Genomic DNA, 12,199 nt, shown 5'->3' on the forward strand with positions numbered 1-12,199 from the left:
TGAGACTGGAAATAATAAGATTGGAAAGCAAAGGGCAGAAACTGTAGTCCTGTGTTTGTATCACAACCTTCTAGATAACTGATTAAATTATTTATAACAAAATTTTATAAGTAGGAAAAAGGAAAAGAACTTGTATTTGTAATTACTTGACATTACGGGGAAAGAAAACAGATTTCATCTATTCTTTTAATATCCATTAATTCTTATTGCCACCAGGATTTGTCTTGATATACCAATTTTAATAGCAAAACAAAGTAATACAAGGGCAATACATCATAGAATTTATTTAGTATTTTATAAACAAAATAGCAACTTGACTGCCTAATTTTAACTTTTCATCTATTTTTTTGGTTTGGAAATTTCTGCACACATAACCATGTATATATACATATATAAGCACATCTATACTCATGTGTGTATGATGTGTATGTGTGTGTATATATATATATATTTCTTTCTCACCAAGACATAACAGCTTACTGTTATCAATTTGTTCACAGGGTTTAGTCCCACGCCCCACCTACTCCTAGATTATCTCAATAACCCTCATGACCAAGATCATTTTCTATATGCTGATGAACTCCTCTACAACATACTATTTCTCAAACTCTAATCTGCATCGTGCCCTTAAACTCTCTCCTAAGTGCCTACCAGACATTCCCAGTTGTACCTCATGCTCTCTCCTCAACTTAATATTCTCAGTATAAAGCTCACTAAATGAACACTCTCCTCTGGTTCTCCCCCTGTGCTCTCTTTCCTAAGGGAGAGACTAGGTCCCAAGCTCTGCTTCAGTCCTCAGACTCCATGTCATCCTGCTATGTCATTCAGAACTCTCTCAAGTGTGGCTTCTGGTCCTTTGTGTAGGAGACTCTTTTATCTAAACTGTAGTTGCCACTTTCCTTGACCACCGCAGGTTTTCAGGTCAAGTTCATGCACTCATCCACTTTGGCTACATTCACAGCCTCACTAAAGCAAATCTAATCAACTCATTGCTAATCATGTATCATGCGACATCCATTCCAGTTTTTTTTTTTTTTTTTTTTTAAGATTTTATTTATTTATTCTCTATTCTCAGGAGCACAGAAAGAGAGGCAGAGACCAGCAGAGGGAGAAGCAGGCTCGCTGTGGGGAGCCTGATAATGGACTCAATCGCAGGACCCTGGGATCACAATCTGAGTCAAAGGCAGACACTCAACCACTGAGACACCCAGGTGCCCCCATCCTTTCCAGGTTCTATACAATCTGGATCTAGGCTGTCACTCCAGTTCTTTCTTTGCTCTGAAAATATGTTTTACATTCTAGCCATGTTGATTTTCTACCCTTTCTCTGAATAGCCATACACCACATATTTGTATAGCCTGTTGCCCCTGTCTGGATTATCCTTCTCCCAATTTATGATCACTAAGTTTGACATGAAGATATAAATGTAATACTTGAAAAAAAATTAAAATCTTACAAGTTTTTTTTCTTAGTAACTGAGAGCAAGAACAGTACATAAAAAAAAATGACTGTAATAATAATTAGTGATGAAGATCAACTGATTAAAAATCAATGCTTAATTAAGGAAATTCCGTGAAAAATGTGGAAAGAGAAAATTGTGGGTGCTAGCACATCTGCCTGGGTGACAGATTTGGACAGCATTGTTAATATGTCTGCTCCTTTACACATTCAGGGTGTCTGCAAATATCCAATAAATGTGACACAAATAAACCATGTGCATGAAAACTTTCTAATTTACAATGGAGTGTGCTTGTTCAAAATTGTCATATATTAAGACTACACTTGCCATTTAATTTTAGAATAACAAGTTAAATTATGTTTTTCAGAGTCCCTGAAAACAGCAATTTGCTATGTTGGTTCTGCTGTTAGACTTAATAAAAATGTTAACTCCTATTCTGATCATCCGTAAGAAACTAAGTTAATTTTAGGATCACCGTAGGATTTGGCAGTGTGTTCCTGAAACAAATTTGGGTTGTTCCAGCATAACAGAAATTATTTCTAATTATTGCCGGTGGCCTTAAAAAGCTTTGAATTGTAAATGTCAGAATGAAACTTCAATTCAAGGATTTCTAGCTGGGGACAAATCCCAAATATAACAAAAGATTTTCTTCTTGAAAACAAGATGACACATATATAACAACATATAGCTGCTCTAGATTCTGACGCTTTCTTGCACAAGGCAATCCTTTGAATCCCAGTCGGCACAGAACAAGGCTAGAAAGAAAGGTTCCTGACTATAGGATGATTCATTCTTGCTCTTAAGAGTGGATTTGAAATCAGGAATACAATTTTCCAGAAATAATTCTAGCCTTTGTCTATGAGAACCGCTAGAGGAGAATGTCCATCTTAGAATCAATAGTTAATATGATATTTAAATATGCTTTGTTTAAATTTAAATGTTATATATAATAGAGTTCCTCTGGGTACAAGAAGAAGGTCTTGATTAAATTGAAGACAAAAGGGATTTTACAATGGTGATTCTCTAGGGATCTCTTCCTCAAAAGACATTTTGAAAATATTCTAGAGTTCCTCCCACAAAGCTACACAATGACTTAGTTAAAAATGATTGACTGCAAGATTAGCATGAGAGTGCGTTTGCAAATCTGAGTATGGATTCTCTGCTAAAGAGTTTATTTTATGCTCCTCATGCAGATGTAATTCCCGGGAGGAAACCCAAACAATTTTACTCTTTGGTCTCACTAAATCATATTTGATTCTGCTTTTGAAATCCAAGACTTTGAAGTTTACAATCTGACTAAAATGAAGAAGCTATTACACTAAGAATCATCGCTTGGTGAGCAAAACAGGAATTGAGTTGCTGCTGATAGATTGTTTATCCTACGCAAAAAAAATCGTCCTGTTTTCACATCTGCTGCTGTGTGTGCACTACAATGCAACTCCAAATATGTCTTTGCGCTGGCTGCATGCCCTAAAATGACTTTGAACTACATTGTCAAAGCTAGTCTGTGTTATGATTTCCTTAAGAAATCTGGATAAAATTAATCAACAGTGAGATCCAAGAATCAAGTCCAAGGAAACATGCTAAGCTATGATAACTTCTGATTAGACTAACGTCCCCCCGGACAAGCCAGACACATGGTTCTGTAACAGTGGCAGGATAAATAAACAAACCCACAGGGATTCTTAAACCATACTTAGAGCGCCAGTTCCCCCCGCCCCGCCTGTACAAATTATTGTTATTCACATAAGCTGTTCAGACAATTTGTTTAATGTTATATTCCTCATAATTTAAAAATAAAATTCAGTTGTATATTTTCTTTTACATCTTGTTACTTGAGGTGAAAGGATACATTGAGCATAGTTTACCCTTATAGTTCCAACATCAGAAAATATTTCATCTCTTTGTTCCAGATAGAAGAAGGTATTAAATGCATAGCTTAGTGTAATGTGTTTCCTTTAGAGAGGGTATGGGTAATAGAGTTGGATGGAATATATCTCTAAACAAATACTTCTGTAAAATGGTCAAAGCTGCCAACCTTGTAGAGGTGTCCAAAAGATAATGGGATCTTCTCTGTCAGCTCATCCTTAAAGTGTTGTTATTGACAATAAAGACAATCAAATCAAGTAACACTCTATATCAAGTATATTCATGGGTGGTTAGATAAAAATTTGGGTCTATTTATTTTATATATATATTCTTAATAAAAGTTTCTTTGAAATTAATTTCTCCATTGTCCTTAATCTAGTCGAGGAGCTGTTAATAATAAAATAGCTTTCTGTGAAATGATGAGGTGCCAGAGATGGAAAATTTCAGTCAAAAGAATGGAGTCACTTACAGTCTCTCCACGTTGTCCAGGGTGTCCTGGCAGGCCATCCTTCCCAGGGGGTCCCTGAAATCACAAATATTAGATACCACATGCCATAAATATTTCTTATTTTATACTTTAAATGTAACGTGTCAGACAATTTTCGCATCATATTTTCATTAGCTATCATATTTTGATGTTCTGTTAATTTTATATATGGTATTATGTGCATATATATCGCTTTAGGAAAATTCTATCTGTAACTGTGACCAAGAGAAAATAGTGTAACTCCGTTAAGAACATTTTACATTTAAATGATTTCATTAGCATCTGTTTTTTTTAAAAAAGTATTCATAGAGATTTGTATTTTTATTTTTACAAAAAGGTTTAGTTCTTCAGTACTTGACAAATGACTATTTTCCCCTCTTTTTTGGGATCTGCTCCTAATTCAATTTCCTGTGCATCAAGATTGGGATAGCAGAAGGATAGTGTCCTCTAGTGGTGGTCTGAGCTTCTAACTGATAAGAATGAAATACAAACTTGGAAACAATGGCACTTTTTCTCTCAATTGCTTCAAGTAAAGTGAACAAGGTAAGGTGCAATGTTCAATTTCAGAAGTCATCAGGTTCAAATTTTCCCAGTTGGTTTTCTTGAATATCCTCTTGGGCACGTAATGTTTATTAAGCACTGGACAGCAAATCTACTCTGTTATCACTTTCTCTAAAGGATGCTGTCTGTGTCAAGACTGAAGAAATAAATGAAGCAATTAACTAAGTACTTAAAGTAAACAACTCTGTGTGGTTTCTGTGTTTTAGATACTTAGTAGAAATAGATTGCTTCTTCAGTCTGCATTATGGATTATTCACCCCACTCAGAAATCATTAAGTATCGGGGTCAGATTTCAAAACAGGTTTAATGATATAGGCAGAAATATTCTCACTCTCTGAATAAATGAAGAGAAATGCTCATTTTAATAACATTTTTAATGATCATAGATATACCTCTCACAATATGTTAATCATTTAAATATATGAAATTATCTTAGAAATACATTATTTACAAAAATCTATTTTCAAATATTTATTTTTATACTGAATTAGAAAAAAAGGCTTTGTTTCAGAATAAGATAATTTTCACTGACAGTTTTATTCTGCTGGAGTTAAAAGACTTTTTTTGACATTGGCTCCAACAGTTCAGGAGAAAGGCCTCCTGACAGTGCCTTGTTCCAGCTCCGCTCCCTGATCTCATCTTGTCCCTGGTTGCCATGTGAATTAACAGCTCTAATTAAGGACTGCTATTATGACATTTCACAAGATTATTGTTTGCTCAGGAATTTGCTCATGTTTTCCAGGATCACCTGAGTGATTCTAGTGTCATCCTCTGAAAAGACCAAAACTGGAATGTTTGTAACCAAGGCCCCAAAACATTTGTGGCCATAATTTAACCACTTCTTCTTTCAAAACCATATATTACGTATTTATGTGCTAGGCACTAGGTGTACAGTGATGTAAGAGTTAGCTCTGCCATCAGCTTAATAGTGAAACACAGAAATAAAAAGTTGATTGCTAGTAGACTCCATTAAGTTCAGTAAATCAAAACAGTAAATGAAAACAAATTCTGTAGTTTATTACTAGTTTGACACATACAAGAATAAATGTACTGTCAGGTGGGGACAGTAGTAAAAGTTTTAACTAAAAACACACAGTGACAGTTAAAGGCTAGTAAATATGAATCAGACTTTTTTCCCCTACCATACTAAAATGCCTCTCAAATGATGTGTTTTTCCATCAGCATAAACCATTTACATATTTTCTAACAAATCTGTAAATATGAACTTCAAAATGTCATTATATTTGCTGATTTGAGAAGCGTAGGTTATACTTCCATTGGAAAATATTATAACCCTTTAAAACTGGGATCTTAGATCAAAATGACGTCACCTTGGTATGAATGCAACATGATTTTTAATGACTTTCCTACATATCCTGAGGGAACAGTGTTACGAGACTACATAAAGAATTCATAGCATCATCATTTTTCTTATTTAAGTATTTCAAATATTGAGCGATTAATCCTAAATAATTATAATGGTTCCACACTATCCAATAAAATAAAGCAAATTAATTACCAAATAATTTCATGGCAATAATTTTAAAATAATAAATTTACTGGTCAAAGTAGACTGCCCCTTTCATGTTGTTGAAAGGCAGTGGATTTATCTAAATTTATCTAAAGGAGGGTGTGCATATACAGCAAGACAATCTGTGAAAAGACACTTAAAAATAAACGTTAAGGGTATTTTTTCACTTCCCTTTGGAACTGAATTTTGATTTCTCCTCTTCTATAAATAGAATGTATCTCATAATAGTTGTATCATATATCTTAGTCACCACACATTAAAATTTTTCTTACATGGGGTAGCTATATGCTGACATTGGCATGAGATTAACAGACTCTAAACATGAACATTCCAAGAACTCAATACATAATACATGTGTGTATGTGCATCTGTGTGAATCTATATATAAAACCATATACATACACACACAAACACATATACATTTTCTGGTTACAATGAAGATGAACCAATTAATTTGTAGAGAAAAGAGCTTGACTCTATCCCTCTACCCGAATTTCTTCCTTCCATAACAAAGAGATGAAGGCATTTCTGTCCTAAATATTATAAAACTGCATACCAGAGAAATAATAGGTACTTTTATTTCATGCTTTAATGTTTCACTCGTCAGAGAAACAGAGTATAAAAATCATTTTGTTTAGCAGTGAAAGCAATGTTCCTTAACAGTGTCATGTCTCTCCAACTAGACTGCATGCTTCTCAAGTGTAGGCATTTATTATACTTCTAATACTTCTTAGAGACAAAATGCATGCATGATTAATGGCTTAAAACTTGTTGAAAGATACATGAGAGAATGGACTGAAAAAGTCTGAGGAAAAATGGGTCCAATTGGTTTCTTTGACAATAAAATTACATTACATGAAGGAAACAATTCTTAGCAATATGTACAATATGTACAAATATAAATGGTATGATAATGCAGAAGTTATACATATTACTGGATTTTATGTTGCTAAACAATGATCTTTGCATATTGCTTCAAAATACTTATGAAAAAAAAGTCTTACATATACAATCATTTTGGGAACTGTGTTTTTACTTTCCTACATGTGAAATTTTGCCTGACAATATTATATTTGGAAGGAAACTGAGATAGTGAGTAAACAACATTATATGCAGGTAGTACTGATGTTATCTTATTTTTAATACTAACTACTTGCATTAATCCTTTTATAATAATAGAATATAGATAACAACCCTTTTTTGTTATGTTTGCAGTAATAAATCAAAACTGTATCAGAATAATATTTTAAATGGTGCCTAAAAATTGTTACCAAAACAGATTGCTTCAACATTTAACATTTACTGTAAGTTAGTATTTCATGACAAATAATTCATTTTCTAAGGACATGAGCTAAAGTCACATTTGAAAGTTATCAGTGAAATTGAGGGTTATTCAAATCCAATAAAAAATTTAGTTATAAATTAGTTATATTATTACATGAAAAAACATTTGGTTCTCAAATTATTGGCTGATAGTTTTAACTATATTTAGTTTCCTGCTGAGTAGATCATATTTAAACTCTGTTGGTTTTATTTTCAGGCAAAATATTTTTTGCTTTGTTGTTTAAAATATGGCCCGTGCTGCAGTCACATTGGCATCATCTGGACCCTTGTCAGTAATGTCAAGACTCAAGACTCACTCCAGAGCTACTAAATCAAATTCACATTTTTTACAAGGTACCAACACAATTTGCATGCACATTTAAGTTTGCATAGCATTATCTAGCATAGACTAAAAGAGTGGCTCACAAACTTTAGCATGCATCGAACTATCTGGAGAATTTGCTAAACACAGGCTAGGCCCCTCTGTTGGAGTTCTGATTAGCTGAGTGAGGTGGCATAAGTCGAACAAACCCCAAGTTGCTGATGCTCTGATCCAAGGACCAAACTCTGAGAACACCTTTCTTAGACACACGGGTGCTATGGCCTGAAATTCATGTTGAAACCCTAAATCATATGTTGAAATTTTGTATGTTGAAATCCTAACCCTCAGAGGAGATATTATTAGTAAGTTGGGCGTTTGAGAGGTACTTTAGTCATGAAGGCGGAACCTTCATGAATGAGATCAACAACATGAAAGAGGCTTCAGAGAGCTCCCTAGAGCCCTCTGCCATGTGACGATACAATAAAAAGTCTGGTACTGGAAAGAGGGGTCTCACCTGACCATACTGGCACCCTCATCTAGGACTTCCAGCCTCCAGAACTGTGAGAAATAAACTTCTGTTGTTTATAAGCTATCTGGTCTCTGTGTGGTTTTTGTTTTTTGTTTTTTTTTTTTTTGTTTATAGGAGCTAGAGTGGAGTAAAACAGTGGGTAGGTTGATTCTAGTTCTCATAAATAAACTGAGTAGATTGCTAAGAAAAGAAACAGAGAACAATCGAGTGAGCAGTAAGCATATCCTATGTTCCATGAATATTTAAGTATGAGAATAAAGGATTTCAATTAACTTTATGAAGATATTTGGATATCTAAGCAAATTTTTGAAAAGGGGTCTAGGTCAGGAAGGGTTTTAAAAGAATGCATTATAGACACAAAAATAACAAATGCAAATAAACAATTATAATGATATGTAAGTAAAGTCAATGCTAGAGAATGTTTAGGAAGTGATATTTTGAAGGATACATTGGGTGATGGGAGACAAAAGAGAAATCCTGATACAACAAATATTTAAGAATCAGTAACAATTTTTAACGCCATCAATAATATTCATTGCAGTAGAGGAGCATTTGAGAGAATAACACTCATGCATGTTGTTTCTGTCTGTGATATATTTTGAAAGGGTATTTACTAAGATATATTTGAATTACATCAGAGACACTCAATAAACTGAAACTGAATAGTTTGAACAAACTGAAAAATGTACATTCTTTGACATTATTCATTGTAATTTTGTTTTTATTAGAACTTTCATCAATACTTGTATCTAAAAATTATTTAAAATATAAACTATAACTCTCAAAAATTTGAGAATACTGTCCAGTGAAGAAAGATAAACTATGGCACTTACAGGAGGGCCTTTGGGTCCAGGGAATCCAACTGGACCCTGAGGTCCTTGAGGGCCCTGTAAAGAAAAAGTGGTGGAGAAATTTAAGAATATGTTTTGAAAAATACATTTTTGTACCTTATAGTTTATTTCTACAGATGAACCAAAGCTTGGCATACAGCTTCTTCATTATGGCAATGAAACAAGATAATCTAAAAGCCAAATGCATGATTTTTCACATTATTCAGTACTCAAAACCACACACCACATCAATGATCTTTTTTTTTTTTCTTTTAAAGATGTTATTTACTCATGAGAGACACAGAAAGAAAGTGGGAGACATAGGCAGAGGCAGAATCAGGTACCCTGTGGGGAACTCGATGCGGAACTCTATCCCAGGACCGTGGGATCATGCTCTGAGCCAAAGGCAGTTGATGCTCAACTCCTGAGCCACCCAAGTACCCCCACATCAATGATCTTAAATCAAGATCATAAATATTTAGAATTCATATTAAAAGTGAATGGAACATAGATGTATCAAGAAGTTCCACAGATGCTGGACTTTCAACATTGGTTAGAAACATTCCTAAGGAAGCCTATTACAATTCCATAGCCTTCCGCCCAAAGCCTTTTTAAAATTGATTCTATAAATGTTCTGGTTCCAGTCATACAAAACTAAAAGAAAAAATAAGTGGCTAATTTAGAAAGACCTTTAATTTCTATATTTAAAATTTATATTTGAAGATATCAATATCTCATTTTACTCATATAGTAACTTATTTTGTAGACAAGATGAAAAGACTTTATTATATAATCATTCTCATTAACATTCAACCCAAATATACATTTATAATATTGTTCTTAACTTGATGCTTAATTAACTATATTATGCAACACTCATATTTACATATCTTTAAAATACAGAAAGTAGACATTATACTGATAGCAAAATAATTGGTAAAGTTAATCCTTTATGTTCCCAGAACATAATAATTACATTTCTAGAATAAACATATGTAAAATGGAAGATAAGAAATAAGATTTCTTAAGTAACTCAACTAGAATAGGATATATTTAAACTTAAATAAAAAATAAAGTTTACTGAAATTAGTCTTTAATAGAGTTTACTCTCCTCAGTTTATCAGTTTAGCCTTTTCAAGGGAAATGTCATTATCATTTTTAAATCAATACTAGTTCAGAGATCATCACAACTTATCGCTATTACCAGCATCTCATCTTAAAACCAAAAAAGAAACATCAAAGTAAGATATGTCACTAAATAAATAGATAATACAGTTACCAAAACCCCTGGGCAACTCTTGAGACTCACAAATTTTGGTACTCTTATAGAATGAAACTATCATTTTCAATATCTATCATAATAACCTAAAAATTATAAAAGTTTTATTTATATTTTATTTTTAAATATTTTATTTATTTATTTGAGAGAGAGAGAGAGACAGAGCATGAGCAGAAAGAAGATGGAGAAACAGGCTTCCTGCTGAGCAGGGAGCCCTACATAGGCTCCATTCCAGGACCCTAGGATCATGACCTGAGCCAAAGGCAGATGCTTAATTGACTGAGCTACCCAGGCACCCCTGGAAATACCTATTTTTGTCCATTTTAATGGACTTCTTTAGGACTTCTTTAACAATATGTTTATTTGTAAGGACACCTGGGTGGCTCAGCACTTGAGCATCTTCCTCTGGCTCAGGGCATGATCCCGGGGTTCCTGGGTCCAGTCCCACATCAGGCTCCCTGTGAAAAGCCTGCTTCTCAAACTGAATGTTGGACACCCAACCAACTGAAAGTCCCAGGTGCTTCAAAGTTTTATTTTAAACACAAAATTTTTAAAATGGTATTTTTTTAGGTTATGTAGCAAACTTAATTTTTCTAATTTCTCAAAATATCATTTCTTTGCTTTCCAAATTTTGGCTCCTTTTCAGATAAAATTTGATTTTGAATTTAAGTATCTTTACAGATAGCATCATCAAAACATCACTTTTCTAGAGAACACAAAGAAAAGGTGGGTCTTTATAAAATTCCACAAAGAGCATGGACATGTCCTGTCTGTATTTATTAAAATAGTCTCCAAGTGAAGTGGAAAATACATACTCAGTGTAATGATGGTGCTGGAACCCAACCAGGGTTGACAGATATAATACCCAGTGTCAGTGAAATTTGAATTTTAGATAAATAATGAATAGTTTTAATATGTCCCAAATATTGCAAGGGACATGCTTACATCACAAACTATTCTGTTGTATATGTAAAAATTCTAACTTTATTGGGTGTCTTAGTCCTTTTGTTTGTTTTTATTTCATTTTGTTTTGTTTTTGTTAAATCTAATAATCTTAGACCCAACTAAAAGCTATGAACTAAGTCTTTAATAACAGATATCTGTGATCTGCAAATCATGAGTATGAGGAATTATATTTAAGTTGCAGAATATCTTAATGAGTAAATATATAATCCTATATATATATATAATATATTAAGGCATGTTTATAATATGTACATGCAATACTATGTACACTTATAAACAAATATATGGTGGAGGTTTTTTTGGTTTTTTTAAAGATTTTATTTATTTATTTATGAGAGAGAGAGGGGCAGAGACACGGGCAGAGCGAGAAGCCGGCTCTTCACAGGGAGCCTGATGTGGGACTGGACCCAGGAACCCCGGGATCACACCCTGAGCCAGAGGAAGATGCTCAAGTGCTGAGCCACCCAGGGGTCCCCAAAATATACTTTTTTTATTGTCAAAGTACTTTTATAATTACAAAGTAATCATACTGTAGGGCTACAGTGTTATGTTCCAAAGTTGTAAATACATATGGTTAATCATGATATTTTGGAATGCTCAAGCAAAATATGAAAAAGAGAACAGTTTGTGCTTTAAAGACAAAACTCCTGGTTTTGCTATAATTTATGAAATGGTTCTACTCCATTTAATGAATTAGCCATATTAATTAAACTGCATCGCATTAAGACAATTTTGACCATAAAATTTTTCAAATGTATATATTATTAGTGCACTCGGAATGTACAGAATGGACTCAATTTGGGACTAGTTCATCAATAAAAGTTTAATTTAATTAAGGATGAATCAAAGCCTTAATAACTGTAATTAAGTGTTCTTTTCTCACATCTTATGTACTGACATTTCTATCACAAATAGAAACTTTGTTTCCCTCCCAAAATTACTTATCCTCAGTTTTTTGGGGTGTTTTGTATAAACATCACAGATGTTTCTGTTTCTCTTTTGGTGAAACACCTACTGTAAATGTCAAACAATTATATACAAAA

At 33.4% G+C, this 12,199-nt stretch overlaps 1 protein-coding gene across 4 annotated transcripts in view; it reads right to left on the reverse strand.

The window, feature by feature from the left end:
• The window catches only part of COL11A1 (collagen type XI alpha 1 chain), a 196,770-nt gene that overhangs the window by 71,965 nt on the left and 112,606 nt on the right, over positions 1-12,199 (reverse strand). For all 4 annotated transcript variants that reach the window (XM_077905647.1, XM_077905645.1, XM_077905646.1 and 1 more), the window contains 2 exons: positions 8,915-8,968; positions 3,798-3,851 (listed from right to left, as the gene is read on the reverse strand). In XM_077905647.1, coding sequence (XP_077761773.1) covers positions 3,798-3,851; positions 8,915-8,968 — 108 coding nt within the window. The remainder of the gene's footprint in view (positions 1-3,797; positions 3,852-8,914; positions 8,969-12,199) is intronic.

Source organism: Canis aureus, chromosome 8 (genome assembly GCF_053574225.1).
Source record: "Canis aureus isolate CA01 chromosome 8, VMU_Caureus_v.1.0, whole genome shotgun sequence".
Taxonomy (NCBI): Eukaryota; Metazoa; Chordata; class Mammalia; order Carnivora; family Canidae; genus Canis; species Canis aureus.